The sequence below is a fragment of the Pollicipes pollicipes genome, unplaced genomic scaffold (genome assembly GCF_011947565.3).
Source record: "Pollicipes pollicipes isolate AB1234 unplaced genomic scaffold, Ppol_2.1 Scaffold_7262;HRSCAF=8765_pilon_pilon_pilon, whole genome shotgun sequence".
Taxonomy (NCBI): domain Eukaryota; kingdom Metazoa; phylum Arthropoda; class Thecostraca; order Pollicipedomorpha; family Pollicipedidae; genus Pollicipes; species Pollicipes pollicipes.
The window spans coordinates 3,138,470-3,157,899 of NW_023597055.1; the positions used below are offsets into that span (position 1 = coordinate 3,138,470).

The window sequence follows — 19,430 nt, forward strand, 5'->3', positions numbered from 1 at the left end:
AAAACGCGCGAAAGACTGATCGCCGCGCCGGTGCGATGCGTTTAAGACGACAGGGGCTGTTCTATGGAACGCAGTCTCTCTCATCAGCTGAGTGGACGGACACGCTGTTGTCATCGCTGTCCTCTTGTCCTTTCTTCTTGTCCCCTTGTCCTCTTGTCTTCCTGTCCTCTTGTCTTCCTGTCCTTTGTCCTTTTGTTCTCAGTCCTCTTTTCCTCTCCTCCGTCCTCTTGTCCCATTTTCCTCGGTCCTCTGTCCTCTTGTCCTATTGTCCTCCTGTTCTCTTGTCCTCTTGTTCTCGGTCCTCTGTCCGTTTGTCCGCTTGTCCTCGGTGCTATAGGTAATGCAGTGGGAGGTGCACGGCTGACTGCCGCTCGTTTCTTGTACCACACGTGTAGCGACCGCGATAAAAGCTGCCTTCCTACTCTACCGGGCTATGACATTACGCTGGCGAGTTTCGCATAGCTATCTGGTGCCGGGCGGGCGCCCTTGAGCCTATCTTGACGCAAGCGCGACGTACCCGGCGAACCGGAGGTGGCGCTGGACCGGCGGCCGGCGCCGCCTGTGGCGCTGGATCGGCGACCGGCGCCGCTCGTGGCGCTGGGAGCCGCGCTCGGGTTACGCCGGAAACGCGGTCGCTTGGTCGGCCATGTGCGCGGGAGGTCGGGGGAGACGGAGGGCGGGTCGCGGTCCTCAGGAACGCGCTGCCGATGACCCGACGCGGCTTTCTCCCCGGTTGCACTGGCTCCAAAGCACTGGGGCTTGCTGTCGCGTCTCGTCTCGTCCCTGACGGCGTGAACGCGTTTGTCGTCTGGCTTCGGCCGTGAGTTTAAACTGCGCAGGTGATAGCAGCGTCCCCTGCGGCACGCCGACCAATCGCTGCGCCGGCTCGGACTGTGGCCATCTCTGGCTGGACTGTGGCTGGACTGTGGCCGGCGCGGACTGTGGCTGGACTGTGGCCGACTCTGGCTGGACTGTGGCTGGACTGTGGCCGGCGCGGACTGTGGCCGACTCCGTGGTGTTCGCGGACGGCGGGTGCTGCAGGTGTGGATTGGCCAAACGTCCTGCTCGTGGTTCTCCTGTCCTCCTGTCCTCCGCCTGTCCTCCTGTCCTCCGCGGCGTGACTCACCCGAGGCCGCAGTTGCTGGCGTCTCAACTAACGCGCGCTGCTCATGTGTTTGACCTTGACTGACCCACACGGCTCATTTGACTAGCCCGCATCCTTCTGCTGACTCACCCGCACCCTCGGTTGACTCACCCACATCCCGCGGTTGACTCACCCGCACCTCGGTTGCATGACCCATATCCCTTTATTGACTCATCCGCACTTTGATTGACTCGATCACACCCATCGATTGACTCACCCACAACCCTCGGTTGACTGATCCGCACCCCTCGTTTGACTCACCCGCACCCCTCGTTTGACTCATCCGCACCCCTGGGTTGACCATTCCTTACCCTTTACTTGACTCACTCGCATCACTCAGTTGAGTGACCCGCACCTCCTCAACGCGGCCGCTGACCTGGCCGTCGGTATGCACTGGGTTTCAATAATCTAGTGTTCCACGCGGCCGAATGGTGGCAGGTGGGCTGCGGGCCACTGCGCAGTTGCATTGTTCAAGTACGCCATTGGCATAGTGGGTAGCGTTTTGTTTTACGACGCACTCGCGGGATTGGCCCGTCGTTGACTCCCACGTTGCGAGCGGCGGCGACAGGATGACGTTGCGGAACGCCGGCAGTGGCTTCTAGCCACGTCGGTAGCTTCTACTACGCTCCCACGCCATATCTTGCGACTGCGCAGATGTTCGCACTGGGATCCGCACATCGAGCACTTGTCGCGGCCGGATGTGGAACTGTGACGTCATTTGGCGCCGCAGCCGCGACAGCTGTTGGCCATCGATGTCGGTCCGTTGAGACGCGTTGTCGAATTTGACTGAAGCTGAACACCTGGCTGAACACCTGGAGCACCTGGCCGCATTGCCGTCCGATGAGCAACTGAGGACGGCACGTGTCGTCTGGTAAGTGGACGTGATGTCCCGCTCCAGATGCCGGCAGGAGGCGGGGTGTCCCGCTCCGGGCGCCGGCAGGAGGCGAGGGGTCCCGCTCCAGACGACGGCAGGAGGCGAGGGGTCCCGCTCCAGATGCCGGCAGGAGGCGGGGTGTCCCGCTCCGAGCGGCGGCAGGAGGCGGGGTGTCCCGCTCCTGGCGTCGGCAGGAGGCGGGGTGTCCCGCTCCGGGCGCCGGCAGGAGGCGAGGGGTCCCGCTCCAGACGACGGCAGGAGGCGAGGGGTCCCGCTCCAGATGCCGGCAGGAGGCGGGGTGTCCCGCTCCTGGCGTCGGCAGGAGGCGGGGTGTCCCGCTCCGGGCGCCGGCAGGAGGCGAGGGGTCCCGCTCCAGACGACGGCAGGAGGCGAGGGGTCCCGCTCCAGATGCCGGCAGGAGGCGGGGTGTCCCGCTCCTGGCGTCGGCAGGAGGCGGGGTGTCCCGCTCCGGGCGCCGGCGGGAGACGGGATGTCCCGCTCGGGGCGCCGGCGGGAGGCGGGATGTCCCGCTCCAGATGCTGGCAGGAGGCGGGGTGTCCCGCTCCGGGCGCCGGCAGGAGACGGGATGTCCCGCTCGGGGCGCCGGCGGGAGGCGGGATGTCCCGCTCCTAGCGCCGGCAGGAGGCGAGGTGTCCCGCTCCTGGCGTCGGCAGGAGGCGGGGTGTCCCGCTCCAGACGACGGCAGGAGGCGGGGTGTCCCGCTCCTGGCGTCGGCAGGAGGCGGGGTGTCCCGCTCCTGGCGTCGGCAGGAGGCGAGGTGTCTCGCTCCTGGCGTCGGCAGGAGGCGAGGGATCCCGCTCCAGACGACGGCAGGAGGCGAGGTGTCCCGCTCCTGGCGTCGGCAGGAGGCGGGGTGTCCCGCTCCTGGCGTCGGCAGGAGGCGGGGTGTCCCGCTCCTGGCGTCGGCAGGAGGCGGGGTGTCCCGCTCCTGGCGCCGGCAGGAGGCAGGGTGTCCCGCTCCTGGCGTCGGCAGGAGGCGGGGTGTCCCGCTCCTGGCGCCGGCAGGAGGCGGGGTGTCCCGCTCCGGGCGTCGGCAGGAGGCGAGGGGTCCCGCTCCTGGCGTCGGCAGGAGGCGAGGGGTCCCGCTCCAGACGACGGCAGGAGGCGAGGGGTCCCGCTCCAGACGACGGCAGGAGGCGAGGGGTCCCGCTCCAGACGACGGCAGGAGGCGGGGAGTCCCGCTCCGGGCGCCGGCAGGAGGCGTTCCGCTAGAGATCGATGCCGCTGCCATAGGCGTCATTGATCGCCCGGTTGGACGGCGGCGGCGGCGCGTCTCTCTCAGGGTCGCATTAACTGCCCGCTGTGCTGAACTCTTCTTGGAGGCGCCTGCCATCGGTATCCACGTCCGCAACGGGTGGCGACGCCTTCCTGGACGGCTAGCGCTGGACTCTGTATCAGAGGATCTCGGTTCGAGTCCCAGCTGTTCCGCGAAGAGAATTGTGGTTGGGACACGTGCATGGGTACCGACAGTAAGATGGGTAAGCACAGGTGCGGGGTTTAATTTCCTGAGGTGCCCGCCGCCCCTCCTGCCGGGCTCCGAGGAAGACGTCATACAGCCGTCATCAGCTCAGTGCGTCGTGAAGCCCCAACGACGCATGGGGAGGTGACGCCCATTATCTGCGGTGGTGACGAGTAGTCCGCCTTGTCGCGTGTCCCTCGCTGAGCGTCGTCGGGTGCCACGGGTGGGGAAGGTGATGGAATGTCGTGACAGCCCGTGCCCAGTGCGTCCTCCCTGGTCCGGATGTTCGGCCCGGTCGGAAATCCGACATAGCCGGTTGTTGGCACGGTTTTGTTTCCCGGACACGGCGTGGTTTACGCCGCTGGAGTGGTGAACGGAGTGGCAATGGTCTCAGAAGCGTGGCTTGTCATCGCTTGTGACGCCAGGCGAACTGGCGCGCACCATGCACGCGCTGGCAGAGAACCAGCGATGAGGAGAGGCAGCCGGGCACCGTCAACTGCCCCACACCCGGAGGCGGAGGTCCGGGAGTCAGCTGCCCCACACCCAGAGGCGGAGGTCCGGGGGTCAGCTGCTCCACACCCAGAGGCGGAGGTCCGGGGGTCAGCTGCTCCACACCCAGAGGCGGAGGTCCGGGGGACTGCCGTCCACACACCTGGAGGCGGAGGTCCGGGGGTCAGCTGCCCCACACCCGGAGGCGGAGGTCCGGGAGTCAGCTGCCCCACACCCAGAGGCGGGGGTCCGGGGTCGGCTGCCCCACACCCAGAGGCGGAGGTCCGGGGGTCAGCTGCTCCACACCCGGAGGCGGAGGTCCGGGGGTCAGCTGCTCTACACCCGGAGGCGGAGGTCCGGGGGTCAGCTGCACCACACCCAGAGGCGGAGGTCCGGGGGTCGGCTGCCCCACACCCAGAGGCGGGGGTCCGGGGGTCAGCTGCTCCACACCCGGAGGCGGAGGTCCGGGGGTCAGCTGCTCCACACCCGGAGGCGGAGGTCCGGGGGTCAGCTGCTCCACACCCGGAGGCGGAGGTCCGGGGGTCAGCTGCTCCACACCCGGAGGCGGGGGTCCGGGGGTCAGCTGCTCCACACCCGGAGGCGGAGGTCCGGGGGTCAGCTGCTCCACACCCGGAGGCGGAGGTCCGGGCCACGGCCGTCCAGGCACCAGGAGGCCGGCCCGGCCGTCTGTCCGACGCCCTGCCGGCCGCCACATACGGCGCGCCTCACAACGCCAGCTGGCAGGAGCGTATCTCGACAGCGGGGATTCCCGACTGCGTTTTGCTGACACGTCGCACTGCGACGCCGCCGCAGGCGCCCTTACTCGCGTAGGCCTTTGGACCCGACCAGCGTGGCGGGTGCGCCGCGGGGTCGGGCCCCGGTCGCTCCTACGTCAGCGGTATGTGTTTGGCCGCGCGCGATAACCGCATGGCTGGCACGGCCCGGCGTCGCAGCGCTGGCGCCAAAATGGCAAAGGTTATGGAGTTGCATGTTGTGAGTGTGCTACGAAAGGTTGTGGAGCGGTTCCGGCAGCAGACGTTCTGGCGGGTGGTGAAGGTTACAGACGGAGTTTTGGACGAGTACCTCCTGGCTGTCGCAGCCGTCGTCGCACTAATGAGGACACGGTAGTAAACACACACATATATACACACGTGCCGCACACGTGCCGCACGCACGCACGCAGCGCGCAGGTCCCCGGGCGGCGCCGGCCCGATGCCGCCGATCGCGGCCGCCACTGGTCCGTCGCTGATCGGCAGGGCTGGGTGGCGCGCGGCTAGTCTCGCACCCGCGGCAGACCCGACTCACAACTCTGTCTACGGCTACCGGTTGGTTAATGGGTGGTTTATGGGCACAAGCTGGCCGGCGACTGGTGGTTTAGCGGCACCAGCGGCGCTATCGACGAGTGGTTTAGCAGCATCGCTGCCTCATGCCGGACGTTGAACGCGGTCTGCACGGGTAAATGTATTTTGACGCCAATGTATTTTGGTAAATGTATTTTGTAATGTATTTTATTTTGCTTTTCCGCGGCTGTCGGGCTTTGGGATCAGGATCAGCTACCACTAGCGCGCTGTGGCTGTAGCGGTGGTCAAAACCAGCAACGCCAAGAATTGCCTGACCTGTAGGTGACATGATCTGACCTGACCTGACCTGACCTGACCTGACCTGACCTTGGCATCACGGACGTGCAGTTGTGTGATCCATAAAACGTACGATGGTGGCGTGCAGCGCTTCCTCTGCAATTCCGTTTCGTCTGTAATCGATCCCAGTCGACTCCACTGCAGTCAGACGGGCTCGGTCAGACGGGCTCGGTCAGACGGGCTCGGTCAGACGGGCTCGGTCAGGCGGGCTCGGTCAGGCGGGCTCGGTCAGACGAGCTCGGTCAGACGGGCTCGGTCAGACGGGCTCGGTCAGACGGGCTCGGTCAGACGGGCTCGGTCAGGCGGGCTCGGTCAGACGGGCTCGGTCAGACGGGCTCGGTCAGGGGAGTGGGCTGTCAGGTTCCCGTAGACTGGTGGCTGTGCTCATTTGCCAAGGTCAGGACGGGTTTTCGGGTGCAGACTGGTAATTGCAGCGTCCGCTCGAGGGCTAGTAGGCCTAAAGTATCTGGCAGGCTGTGAACAGTACAAATGCAGGTTCAAACTGCGTCTTCGTCGTGTATACTTCCGGGAAGAGGCGCAGGCCTTCGTGCTGAGCGTAGACTAGGCTGCTTTCACTTCGGGCCTCTGGACCTGCGTTGACCTTCATGAGTCGTAACTATGACCCGCGCCTGTTTAAGATCTTACGATGTAAGCTTGTAAGCTGGGCGGCCCAGAACCGGTCGAAATAGGCGACCTTTGGTATTCAAGGAAGTGCTGGTTAAACGACCATACCTAGCAATCATTAGGAAACGTTAGGTGCATTATCCGAACGCTTGCTTTATGCGGTCGTCTAACCAGCGCCTCCGGTTTTGCATGCTGCATTGTTTTTTGAAGATTGCTTATTTTCATCCTGAGAACTCACAAGGCCGAAGAACCAGGGGCCCGATGCGTGATTTGCTTCTATGAAAGCGGCAGTCAGTTTGCTATGGATTATTATGCGTAAGTCATTATTTAATAGGAAGTATCTGTGAAACTGTGCGGCTTGGGGCCTTACGCCCAAGCTGCCCCAATTAAGAAGGGGAAGGGGAGGCGTACGTTGTAGTTCCACTCACGAAACTGGCCTCTGGTGTCACGTGGTTCAGGCCCATGTCCATGGCGCCCAGAGCGCTCTGATATATCCGCGTGTGTCATGCTTGCGCCACGCGCAGAAAACTGGCTGCTTGCGGGGGTTGTAATTAGCTGGGCGAGAGTGACGCATACATGAATGAGAACGGCTAAAATTTTACTGTTTTGCCGCCAGCCCTCGGGAAATGGGTTGTTGTCTTGTTCGTGTGAAACAACTTGTGAGTTATGACTTGGGACTGCGGTAAACTGCGCTCGACTGTCTCCCTATAACACTTCTCCCGAAACCATAACTTAGGCGGGGTACCTCACTATCATCGTCGCGTTTTCGTCGAGACTCCACAGTATGGGTCTTCGGACGAGCGGCAGGCATGCGGTCCCATTCCAAGTGGTCACCTCGGGTGGCGCCCGCCTGTTAAGTCCGTCGCTTGCGGACCCCGACGGCAGAGGAGGGCCGGCCGCTTGGCAGACCGCGTGTGAACCCCGCCGCGGGTTCACCCCAGGAACGTTGTGTTATGTCGTGCCGACGGCGAGGAGCGTGCTCGCCGCACCGCGCTGGCGGAGGGTCCGCACGGGCCGACGCGGTGCGGCGCTCAGGGGCTCGTGCTCGGGACAGAGAATCGTCTTCCGGCCGGTTCGCTTTGGAGGGAATGGTCAACGCTTGAAGATGTTGAGGCGAGCAGCAGATGTGATGGAGAAGTTCACTTGTAACTACTGGTGTGGCCTTTAGGCTGAAAAATTCTCTAGATGGCGCAATTTCAGGGATCAGTAAAGTGCTTAACATTACGTCACGGTACCTTGCACTACAGTGATTGAGAGCCAATAGACGGACGTTGTATCCGAAATCCGTGCTCACGAACACTAGAAATGAACGACTCGACAATTGCACTTTTTACCTTGATTGCTGCGAAGCGAATGGGATGGTGGGATTTGAGTGACGTTTAGAAGGGGTTAGGTCTTAAGAAGGGCAGGGTTGTGAACTGCGCAGAATGATTCTCAAGATGGCTTTTCAGTTAAAAACCCCATATGAATGCGGAGCACTCCCTTAAGGTGGTGTTTTTTTATCTGTCCGGAGGAAGGAGCAGTTGCAGTTTTTCGTTTTGCTTCCAAATCAAGTATACGATCGCTCAGCTATTCTTGGCTGAATAACCCATTCCGCGCACGGCATGATCATGCTCATCTGCGATTGACTAGGTGAAACTCACGCGTGACGGCACGAATCCAACGGTGCCGACGCTGGAAACCGGCTCGAACTATGACTGATTTCACGTCTTGGGCGATCGCTATCATCACGCGGCTGTAGCCCGGCGGCGGGACGCCAGCACGTTTTCATGGAACTCGCGGCCACAAGGCCTCCCTGCGGGCGGGAAACGCTTATGACGTAAATCGCGATGATGGTTTCGAATCGCGCGTGTTACAGGAATAGAGTCTCGGTACATGCGACTCGTCGTCCTTTGCTGACCTTGTTTTGACCTCGTGTTCAGTGTTCGTATGACATTCATGCGGGGAAATTGTGCGAATTTTCCTGTCGTTTGTAACATGACGGATGTTCGTCGTTGCATGAAGTAATCATGAAGTGGGTTTATGATACTTGCCGCGTAATCGTGCTCCCCCCCCCCCCCCCCCATCAGACGTCGGTCAAGGGATGTAGCAGCGCCAGGAAACATGACCCCTCCCCCCACACACACCACACACCACACACCACACACCGATCCCGACTCCGCCCCAGATCTCTCGTGTCACTTTCCACCGTCTGGCGCGGTCGTCACGTCCCTTCAGTTTCATGTCACATGCAGTACACGGCGCTTGATTAAGCAAGAACATGCCAGTGAATCGCCTACCCACGTGGGTCAAAAGGGATGTGGGCGCTGCGTAACCGTGCGGTTCACTGCCTTAGGTCCCAGGCCTCAGCCATCATGATCATCATCATTATGATCGTCATGCATTTTAGCTCGCATGCGCGTACTGCGTGCGTTCCTTCCGCCGAGCGTGCGTTCCTACCACGTACGTTCCTACCGCCACGTGTGTTCCTACCGCCACGTGTGTTCCTACCGCCACGTGCGTTCCGACCACTTCGACCCGCCGGGCGTGGGTCACATTCCGGCGGAAACTCAATAGCTCAAAGACACCGTCAGCGACGCACTTCCGCCGCCGGCGACTCCGTCTGTGCCTGGCTCTGCGGCGCCCGGGGGAAGGGGGGGGGGGGGGGCGTAGAGCCGACCTTACATCCGCTGTAGAACGCTCCTCGAGCGCCCATCCGTGCGTGACGGGGCGACGGAACGGCTGCGTGATCGCGCCAGTCAGCCAGAGGTGGCGACCCGTGCGCACCTCTTGGGTGGAAGTGGACCTGCCGGTGTGTCCGCGAGGTGGGGAGATTACCTGACTGCGCCTGTCAGGTGGGGTTGTCCGAAGTGTCCCGCAGTGTGAATTACGGCCGTGGTTGGGGGTGTGTGTGAGTCCAGGCTGAGTCCGTGCCGGCGTTCTCAGTCGAAACAGGTATCATTGCGTCCTCCAGGCCGAATCATTGCTTGTGTTCTCAGTCGAAACAGGTCTCGGTGCGTTGGTGGGTCAGATCCAGTCGGATAAACCCTTGAGCGCCTCCATGGGTGTGTGGCGTCACGTGACGTGACATGACGAGCCTACGCGTGCCCACCGTGCCGGTGACAGATGGTGTGACGCCCCATCGCCGCTGGGGGCAGGTGATGTGACGACCCTCCCCCCCCCCCCCTTCTTCCCCTGCAGGCTGTCGGTAATATAGTGGTTAACGCGCCTGCGTCAACGACTGCGCGTCTGGGAAACTAGATGTACTGGGTTCGATTCTCCGCGGTGCCCGCCCTTCCTGCCAGGACGAGAGGCAGGCGACGCCGTATAGCCTCAGCAGCTGAGTGCGTCGTGAAGCCCCAATGACAACAACTTCTTTCCCTGCCGGGCAGGTGGCGACCCGATGTCAGGAGCCACGGACAGCCGGGTGCCGGCTACCGGCGACGCCGAGCCGACCTCGGCGTCGACCCCGGCCGTGACCCCGGCCGTGACCCCGGCGCCGGCCGGTGGCACGCCGGCCCGGCCGGCCACGCGCCGCTCACCGCAGGACTATAGGTACGCCGGCGAGGTCACCGGGGGAGGCGGAGGAGGCGCTGCGGGTGATGGCCGGTCCATGGGGAGGAGGGTTTCCCGCCTGGGCTGGTGAGGGGAGGGGTCCATTGTGTGTTGTGGGGTCACAGGGGACACTGTTCAGCCACGTGGCACCAGGGTGATTATGGGGGGTTCGCGCATGATACTGTATGATGAAAACAATATGGTATGTTTATGTGGATGCCTGTAGTGTAGTGCTCAAAGGGAATGTTTCACATTTGAAAGTATGTGAGCAAGCATCAGATATGATGAAACAGGCTTACTTCACGATTGGTATGATTTTGAAGTGGAGAGACTGCTCTAGCCAGTACAATTCTCTGTGACGTGAACATGATGTGTCGTCATATTCACTAAATAAAAGGTCGTAGTCAATGTGTCAGGGTTTGATCACGTGGTCGTACCTTGCACAACATTGATTGAGAGCCAATTGACGGTCGCTATATCTGTAGATCGTGCTCACGAACGCCGGATATGAACGCCTTCAGAATCATGCTCTTCTCGGCTTTGATCGCGGCATGGCTTACGAAATAGCTGGATTTGAATGACGTTATTATGACGTCGTGAATGCCAAGGGAACTTGGAAATACTCTCCCCTATGTACCTTTCCCCATTTTCGCGGGCGTGTAGCTCAGAAACTTGAGGGGCTTGGATCTTAAAAGGGGCAGAATTGTGAACAGCACTGAAAGGTCTTCAAGGTGGCTATTTCAGTTCAAGCCGCTATATAAATGTGGAACAGTCCCTTTAAGCTACGAGTCTGGAGCATTGAGATACGGGGTTTGATTTCCCGCGATGCCCGCCCTTGCTGCCAGAGTAAGGCGGGCAACGTCACAAAGCCACAGCAGCTGAGCGCGTCGTAAAGCCCCAGTGACGTCAAGGGTGAAGGCTTACGTGCACGTTCGGTGTCCGAAGACGGCTGTTAAAGCTACCAGGAAAGCGTCGCGACGGCAGTGCGTTTGTCCTGTTCGCCGAATGGTGTCGCGTTGTGCGGCCAGCGCGGTTGTGACGTCGGCGGTGTGCATGCTGCTGTTGATGTTCGCAGCGCGTTGCGGCGCTGCGTGACCTCCAGCGGTCGATGCGCCCCAAAACCCCAAATTATCATCATCATCACAGTGCGTTGCCTCTAAGATATGCCAGATCACGCGGCAGAGTACAGTTGTGTGTTTCCCAAATACTCTTGCGACGCGTTCTCGCTCCCACCGTTCGTTGGCGGTCGCTACAGTTCACAGTCGCTGTCTCCGTTCATTTCACTTTTTGTCTACAGCTGAGCCTTGTGGCTCGCCCTGCATGCATGTCGTCATCGCAGAACACGTCACACTCACGTTTTGTCGCAATGACGGCGGAGGTGCAGTGCTGTGCCGCTCTGTGACCCCCTCCCCCGTCCCCTCCCCGCGGCCGTCAGATTCGGCAAGGAGATCGGCTGCGGCAGCTTCTCCACCGTCTACATCGGCAAGGACATACACATCGACCGCGAAGTGGCCAGTGAGTGCCCGGCGTCGGCGGCGGCCGACCGTGACGTCGCTGTGTGCGCGCGTGCGTGCGTGTGTGCGTGCGTACGTCACCCGCGGCTCGGCGCCCCGTGGGTGACGTCACGCCGGGTGGGCGCGCCGTCGGTGACGTCACCGGCGGCGCCGCGCGGGGCCCGGCGCCGCTGGGCGTACCGTTAGGATTGTTTGGTATGCGACCGTTGCGACACGCGCCTGCGAGGCGCCGAGCGGGCGGAAAACCGCCGCTGCGGCGTCGGAGCGGGCCGTGGGTGTGGCTCCGCCGTTCGGGCACGCTCTGGGGGCGTGGCTCGGCCGTCTGGGCACGCCTAGGGAAATGGCGGACGGTCTGGACGCGTCCTGCCTCGTTTGCGCGACACATTTTACGCAGTTTGTTTACGTCGTGGTGAATGCAAATTGTCCTTTGCTCGTTTGCTCTTTGTTCGTTCTGCATTTTCGCGTAGCGCTAAAAGCTTGGGCTGGTGCCCAGTGCTGGATAACCGCGTTTCGCAGAATTCTGTTAGCTGGTCAGTGACAGATGGATGAAAGTGGCCCTAAAAAAACACGCATCTGTGTTTTAAAGAATAGGCGCTGGGTACCCCAGTTCTCACTAGGCTTTTGGTAGACCCATCGCTATGCTACGAGAAGCCTACTCGTCAATTGCTGCCCATCAGCCGTGGCCCACCTGGCAGGCACATTCTCCGGAGTCCTGTACTCTATAAGGGTTCCGAATGTCCCGTAAGAACTAGGAGTGCGATCACACTCCTGTCAGCCCCGCATTGTATGTTGGGTTGCGAAGGCGCGGGCTGTGTGCTTCGCGCGCTTTAATGTGAGATACTCGCTTCAGAGATACGTGAGATACAAAGTTCCGCGTGCCGCGAAGGGAAAGGGCGTTCTTGACCCTTTGACCCTTGGCCCTGACCCCTGGCCTTGGCTTCTGATTTCTGACCCCGTGCATACGGATCTTTGACCCTAGCCCACTGTCTACTGCCCGCTGACCCCTGCCCGCTGACCTCTGCCCACTGATGTCTGCCCACTGACCTCTGCCCACTGCCAACTGCCCACTGACCTCGGACCCTTAATCCTGATATCTGACCCCTGCACATCGACCCGTGACCCCTGACCGTCCCCGCCTGGCTCTCCGCAGTCAAGGTGTGCGAGAAGCGGCACATCATCAAGGAGCGCAAGGCCGAGTACGTGAAGCGCGAGCGAGACATCCTCAACCACCTGAGTCAGCACGCGCGCCGTGACTGCCCCTTCTTCGTGCGGCTCTTCTGCACGTTCCAGGACTCGGAGCGACTCTGTATCCTCTGGCGTGGTGCGGCGGCCGTGGGCGCGGCGGCGCGCGTGTTTTGTCCCGCGGTAGCGAGGGGGGGGAGGAGGAGGGGCCCAGCCTGTCGTTGCCCCGGCGGCGCGCTGTGGCGCCGTGCCGATCAGGACAGAGGCCGTGGTCAGACGATCCAGCGTGGTGGGAGCGGGGGGCATGGTTTGGTTTGGGTCGTCACAGTCTGCAATGTGTAGGGTGGTTTATCATGACACCAAGGCTGACCACGCCGTCCACGACAGGCTTCCCGCCTGCAGTAGGCCGGTGAGCAGTGATCTCGCAGTGTGTCGTCCGGGTTCAGTGCAGCACACTGTTTTCCTGCCGTCCTTTAGCGCTCTGCCCTCCGCGCCTGAAGCATTTCTATGGTCTCTGCACGTGTTCTGCGCGTGTCTGTCTGTCTGACCGTCTGTCCGTCTGTCCCGCCATCGGTGCGGCGTCCTCCGCGTGGTTTCCTTAGCTTGCGCGCCACAGACTTTGTGCTGACGCTGGCCAAGCGGGGCGAGATGCTGGAGCACCTGACCAAGGTGGGCACCTTCGACCTCGCCGTCAGCCGGTTCTACGCCGCCGAGCTGGTGCACGCCGTGGAGCACCTGCACCGGGTCGGCGTCATACACAGGTCAGTGGCCGGGTCAGAGGTCAGGCGCCGGGTCAGCGGGGGTCAGGCGAGGCCGAGGCTGGGGCCCGAGTGCAGGGGCGTTGCCACCGCGCGGGCGGTGGGGCTCGGGCCTCGTCGTCTTTTGGGCGCGCGTGATTGTGCTGGGGCTCTCTTGTGTCCGTGTCCGTGTGTGGGTGTGGGGGGGGGGGGGGGGTGCGCGCGCGTGCGTGTGTGTGTGTGTGTGTGTGTGTGTGTGTGTGTGTGTGTGTGTGTGTGTGTGTGTGTGTGTGTGTGTGTGTGTGTGTGTGTGTGTGTGTGTGTGTGCGTGCGTGCGTGCGTGCGTGCGTGCGTGCGTGCGTGCGTGCGTGCGTGCGTGCGTGTGTGTGTTTGTGCAATGGCATCATGACGGCGTGAAATTCAGCAGTTCCGCCCCTGCTACAACGTGCCGAGGGGTGAGAGGGTGGCGTGGGGTGATCCGTGATCCGCAGTTGGAACGTGCCAGATTCTGACACTGCTCTCGTGGTCCGATGTTTTGGCGTGGTCAGCCATCTCCTGCGCAGATGACTGTCGGGCCTCTTGTGAGATTGTTTACCGTCGCTTCTGATGGGTGGGCTCATTAGTGGCCGCCGGCGTAGATGCATGAGCTCGCAGTTTTGCAGAGCATACCAACCGGCATTACTGAGGTGTCTGGCGCCGCGGTCTCCTCCTTCCGTTCCGGAGAAGGCGAAACTACAGCCGCTGCAAATTCTTTCGGATATTTTTATCACATCTGCCTCCACTCGCCGTGCACGTTCCAAGCCCCCCCCCCCGCCCCCCCCCCATTTCGCAAGCCTGACGAGCGGCGCTGCCCAGGGACTTGAAGCCGGAAAACGTCCTGCTGGACGAGCAGATGCACATCAAGATCTCGGACTTTGGCTCGGCCAAGATGGTGACGCGGGAGGAGGGGCGCCAGCTGATGCAGGGACGCCTCGGCCTGGCCGACGCCGCCGACGACTCCGACGCCACCAACGTCGCCAACGCCGCCAACGCCGCCAACGCCGCTGGCGACGACGGGCCGGCCGCCGACCGTAAGGGCTCCGACCCGGCGCGGCGTGACGCAGGCGCCCCGGGTCAGACGAGTGGCTGGTGGCTGGTGATAGGGTACGGCCAGTGGTCTGGACGCGGCGCCGGAAAATGGAACGCAGTGGGGAGAGAAAAGCAGTCTGGATAACCGGTCACAGTCTGGATACAGTTAGGGTCTTGCCTTCTGCTTTTTGGTGCGGTCAGTGACTGCATACTATACATGGGTCAGGATAGCCGGTCAGTGGGGCGAGCGAGTGGGTGAGTGACGCGAGGCCTGTGCGTACGCGGGTCCAGTACGTGCACGAGTCCAGCTCGTATGCGGGTCCAGCGCACAATGTGTGGCCCGGGTGGTGAGACGGCAACCGGACTGTGGCAAGGACAGCTGGCACGCGGACGAGCGTGCCAGCTTTCTGACCTCGGCTTCAGCTCCGACTCACCTCCACTCCCCCCCCCCCCCCTTCTCCTCTCTATGGCAGCGGAGCGTCCGGTGCGGGCCCGCACCAACAGCTTCGTCGGCACGCCCGAGTACGTGTCGCCCGAGCTGCTGCAGGAGAAGACGACCTCGCACGCCAGCGATCTCTGGGCGCTGGGCTGCATCCTCTACCAGATGGTGGCCGGCCTGCCCCCCTTCCGCTCCAGGTCAGCGAGCCGGGCCGCGTGGCCCGGCGCAGGCGCCGGACGGCGCTGGGTGTAACATTGTGTCAGGATGGAGGTGGGGGCTGGTGTCAGGCCGCTCCAGAAGCCGGGAGGTGGCGTCGACAGGTCGGATAGGGGAGTGGCGGTTGGTTGTGCACGCCGGCTGTGGTCGGAGCGCCGCGGGGTGCAGGCGGACAGCGACGCCACACCGAAACCGCGCGGGCTCATTTGACACGCTACAATGTGACGGCGTCACTGCCAGTGTCGGCAGCATTCCGGCGGGCGGCGCCGCCCAGCGCCGTGCTCGCCAGCAGGGCGGCTGGTCCGTGACCGGCTCTGTACAGCAGCCGCGGCCGCGGTGCGCTCTGCACTGCCCGCTGGCGCGTGGCGACGCCGGTGACGCTGATGGCCCGCCGCCTGACGTGATGACGTGATGACGTGCGTCGCTGACCGACCGCCCTCCGCCGCTGCAGGAGTCAGTACTTAATATTTAAGAAGATCCTGGCGCTGGACTACGTCATCCCGGACGACGGCTTCCCAGAGGAGGTGGCTGATCTCGTCCGGCGCCTGCTGGTGAGCGGGAGGGAGCGGCCGAGAGCGCCGGCGGCCGAGAGCGCCGGTGGCGGCGACGGCGCAGACGTGCCGGGTCGTCCGATGCTGGGACAGCACGGTGGCGTGTGTTAACGCGCGCGCGCGCCGAACGCTTGCCCGGGCCATGCGACCGCTTGGGGTCGCGTGTTTGGCGCGTGTGCAGTGTGCGGGCGTTCACCTGTGAGTCGGACCGGCGTCCGCGTCGGCCGCCGCCGGTTCGGGGCGGTGATGTCCAGCGTCGCGCCATGTGCAGTGACGCGCGTGAGCCGCCTCGCGGGTGGTGCCTGCACGGGCGCCGTGTCACGGCTGGTGACGCGCGTGAGCCGCCTCGCGGGCGGTGCCGGCGCGAGCGCCGCGGCCGCCGACGTCTGAGCCCCGTTTGCCGCGGCAGGTGCTGGAGCCGGCCAAGCGTCTGGGCGCGGACGACTCCGGAGACGGCTACCCGTCCATCAAGGCGCACCGCTTCTTCGCCGGTGGGTATCCGGCGGGCGGAGCTGGAGGTGGGCTGGGGATCACGTTTGGTGGCGGTGCGCAGTGTCCGTGGTGGCCGGTGATGTGCCTCACGTGTCGCTGTGCCGCCCCGTGCTGACTTCACGTGTTGCTGTGCCGACCTCACGTGTTGCTGTGCCGCCCCGTGCTGACCTTGTGTTTCGCTGTACCACCCCGTGCTCACCCCACGCGTCACCGTGCCTCCAGGTGTCGAGTTCAGCAGCCTCCACGAACAGACCCCGCCCGAGATCTACCCGTTCCTGCCGGGCAACCAGGAGCACCCGGAGCTGCGCAGCACGTACAGGGTACGGTAGGGGGCGCCCGGAGCTGGCGGGGCGAGGGCTGAAGGCGCGCGGTAGCGGGGACGGGGTTTGTGCGGCGCTTCGCTGGACGGCGCTTTGGCAGGAGCCTTGCGTGCGATGTCCGCGCCGAGTACCGCGTGCGCCCGCGGCCCGGGCGGGGACTGGTGCCTGTGGCGGGGTGAGGGCAGGGCCAGCCTCGGGCGCGAAATGACCGCTGTAGTCGACGCGCCTCAAAACCCCGATAAGCAACCTAAAGAAGAGGTGAGGGGTGAGGGTGGCACGCCGGCGTTTTGACATTCCATGCCGAGATTGCACGCGGCGTGAAGAGCTGCGGTTCGGGGCTGTCTGAATGGCGACGAATACGGACGGTGCATCCTGTGTTGTACTCTCGGCAGGCGTCGTGTCTAGACCGCATCCGTTAAAGAACGCTGTAGGTCTGTCTCGGCTTATCTGGATCACCGTACGCAATTGCGCTGCTGTGCTGTGCGCGACGCGTAGTGCTGCCATCTATCAACTCTTCGCGGAACCTGAACTTCAGGTGCCTGACGACCTGGAGCCCGGGCTGTCGGACCGGCAGCTGACCAAGGTGCTGCTCAACATGTCGCTGGAGGAGTGCCAGCCGCTGCAGCAGTCGCCGGCGCCGGCCGTCAGGACCAAACGCAACATCGCTGATGTAAGCCGGCTGATCGCCCAGTCCTGTTCTGTCCGCGTCTCCGCCCCAGGACTGGCGCGTCCCATTGGCCGGGATCGGGGTGGCCAATGGGGTTCTGCAGGCTGCTGTGTCCACCACACTGAGGTGTACTAGATTACTGTCCTGTCCGGGGAATCTGTGACTGTTGCTATGGCCCAGGTACCGCTGACCTGCCGCGGTTGACCGCTGAGTCCCCTGACATAGTTGTGGCTTGTGATTTTTTCCCCCTGCTCATGTGTGTGACCTGGGACACATCACCGTCCCACATGTGACCTCAGACCCTGTCTCGGGTGTGACCTGACTCCTCGCCCCGGGCGAGACCTCCCCGCTGACCCGTACCTATCCGTTGGCCCGTGACCCCTGCGCTGATCCGTGACCCCTCTGCTGAGCTGTGACCCCTCCGATGACCAGTGACTCTCCTCCCTCCCCCTGACCTGTGACCCCTCCGCTGACCCGTGACCTCCGCTGACCCGTGACCTCCGCTGACTTGTGACCTCTCCGCTGACCTGTGACCCGGCAGGTGCCGCCGGACGAGGCCGCCCGCCGCCTGGCCGAGCAGGAGCGTGACAACAAGTGGCATCGCTTCACGGAGGGGCACCTCATCCTCAAGCAGGGCCTCATTGACAAGCGGAAGGGCCTGTTCGCCCGGCGCCGCATGTTCCTGCTGACGGAGGGGCCTCACCTCTTCTACGTGGACCCGGTGCACATGGTGCTCAAGGGCCAGATCCCCTGGTCGCGCCACCTGCGCCCGGAGGTCAAGAACTTCAAACACTTCTTCGTGCACACGGTGAGGGTGGCAGGAGGGGGAGGGGTGGCGTGGGGTGTGAGGGGCTGCCAGGGTTGTGTGGGTGGGCGCAGGTGAAGGTCTGGAGTTGTGTTCGTTACGGGGGGGGGGGAGGGGAGCAGTTCTTGGCAGGGAGTTTGGTAGCCGTGTCTCCGTTTTTGGTAGCCGTGTCTTCGAGTTTGGTAGCTGTGTCTCCGTGTTTGGTAGCCGTGTTCTCGCGTTTGGTAGCCGTATCTCCGCGTTTGGTAGCCACGTCTGTGTGCCTGGTAGCCGTGTCTCCGTGTTTGGTAGCCGCCTCCCCGTGTTTTGTAGCGGCGTGTCCGTGTTTGGCAGCCGCGTCTCCGTGTTTCGTAGCCGTGTCTCCGTATTTGGTAGCCGCGTCCCCGTGTTTGATAGCCGCTTCTCCGTGTTTGGTAGCCGCTTCTCCGTGTTTGGTAGCCGTGTCTCCGTGTTTCCTAGTCGCGTCTCCGTGTTTGGTAGCCGTGTCTCCGTGTTTGGTAGCCGCGTCTCCGCGTTTCGTGGCCGCGTCTTCGTGTTTGGTAGCTGCTTCTCCGTGTTTGGTAGCCTTGTCTCCGTGTTTGGTACCCATGCCCTCCCTTTGCACGCCGCCCGATGTCGGGATACAGGCTGGCCCCGCCCTGAGCCCCCAGCCAGCGGTGCCTGCCCGTCGCCCCTCGCTGACCCCCCCCCCCCCCCTCCCCTGCAGCCGGGCCGCACCTACTACCTCGAGGACACGGACGGCTACGCGCTCGAGTGGGTGAAGGCCATTGAGGAGGTGCGGCTGCACGCGTATGGCGATTGACGCCGGCTCCCCGCTAGCTGCTGACGCTGGCGGGCCGGCTCCGGCGGCCACGGCCGAGACGGCGCGCCCCCGCCGCCGAGGGCCGCTCGGGTCGGCCGGGCTGCGGCGGCGCGGCGCGGCGGTCTCCGGACGTCCCCGCGGCGGCGGGTGACGGGGCACGGGTGGGCGCGCGAGCTCCGGAGCAGGCTCGGTCGTGCCGTCAGAGGGCGCGGTGGGGGCGGCCGGTCCCGGCTGCACCCGGCGCAGCCAGGCGAAATTGTACATACATGCATTGACTACGCGCATTGACTACGCGTATGAATAGCGTCTTTCCAGTTGTTGCGCGCCGTAGTGGCCGTGTTGGCGGTGCCGGGCGCCGGGCGCCGATCTGTGAGGCTCGACGCGCTCTCTGCGGCGCGCCCCTGTCGGTGTCATCCACGCGCTGTGTCGGTCTCCAACGCGCAATCTCTCACCTTCCGAACCAGTCCCCTCGAAACACAGCCGAGCGTACAGCGCTCGGGCGCTGATGCTGCACAATGCAACTGCGCCGCGTCTTGTCGCGGTTAGCCGTCGTGGTCGTCTGCCCGCGGGCTGGCACCGCCGGATGCCTGGTTAGAGGCTAGAGTTGGCGAGCGTCATAGCCTCGTGGCGGCTGGCGCCGCGCGCGGGGTTGCGGCGGCGGCGACTCGTGTCGCGTGACCGACCTGTCTCGCGTGTCGGGCGCCGATTGGTGGACGGGATGGCGGAAGCCACTGACTTCACTTGCTTCACTGTAGCCTCTATCGAGGCGTGTGCAATAGCGGGATTTCGTGGAGCTCAGTCCGCGTGCTGTTTTCACCGTGTGTCCTCCCTCTGTCCGGCCGAGTCGATAGTGAC

General features: G+C 63.4%; 1 protein-coding gene across 2 annotated transcripts in view; it reads left to right on the forward strand.

The window, feature by feature from the left end:
* LOC119113668 (3-phosphoinositide-dependent protein kinase 1) overlaps positions 1–18,632 on the forward strand; it is a 32,199-nt gene extending 13,567 nt beyond the window's left edge. For both annotated transcript variants that reach the window (XM_037237953.1, XM_037237952.1), the window contains exons 2-13: positions 9,620–9,782; positions 11,218–11,297; positions 12,447–12,602; positions 13,095–13,239; positions 14,071–14,285; positions 14,757–14,919; positions 15,390–15,489; positions 15,899–15,980; positions 16,204–16,301; positions 16,837–16,971; positions 17,510–17,776; positions 18,480–18,632. In XM_037237953.1, coding sequence (XP_037093848.1) covers positions 9,631–9,782; positions 11,218–11,297; positions 12,447–12,602; positions 13,095–13,239; positions 14,071–14,285; positions 14,757–14,919; positions 15,390–15,489; positions 15,899–15,980; positions 16,204–16,301; positions 16,837–16,971; positions 17,510–17,776; positions 18,480–18,575 — 1,689 coding nt within the window. In that variant the 5' untranslated portion in view covers positions 9,620–9,630 and the 3' untranslated portion in view covers positions 18,576–18,632. The remainder of the gene's footprint in view (positions 1–9,619; positions 9,783–11,217; positions 11,298–12,446; positions 12,603–13,094; positions 13,240–14,070; positions 14,286–14,756; positions 14,920–15,389; positions 15,490–15,898; positions 15,981–16,203; positions 16,302–16,836; positions 16,972–17,509; positions 17,777–18,479) is intronic.
* Positions 18,633–19,430: the final 798 nt, after the last annotated feature.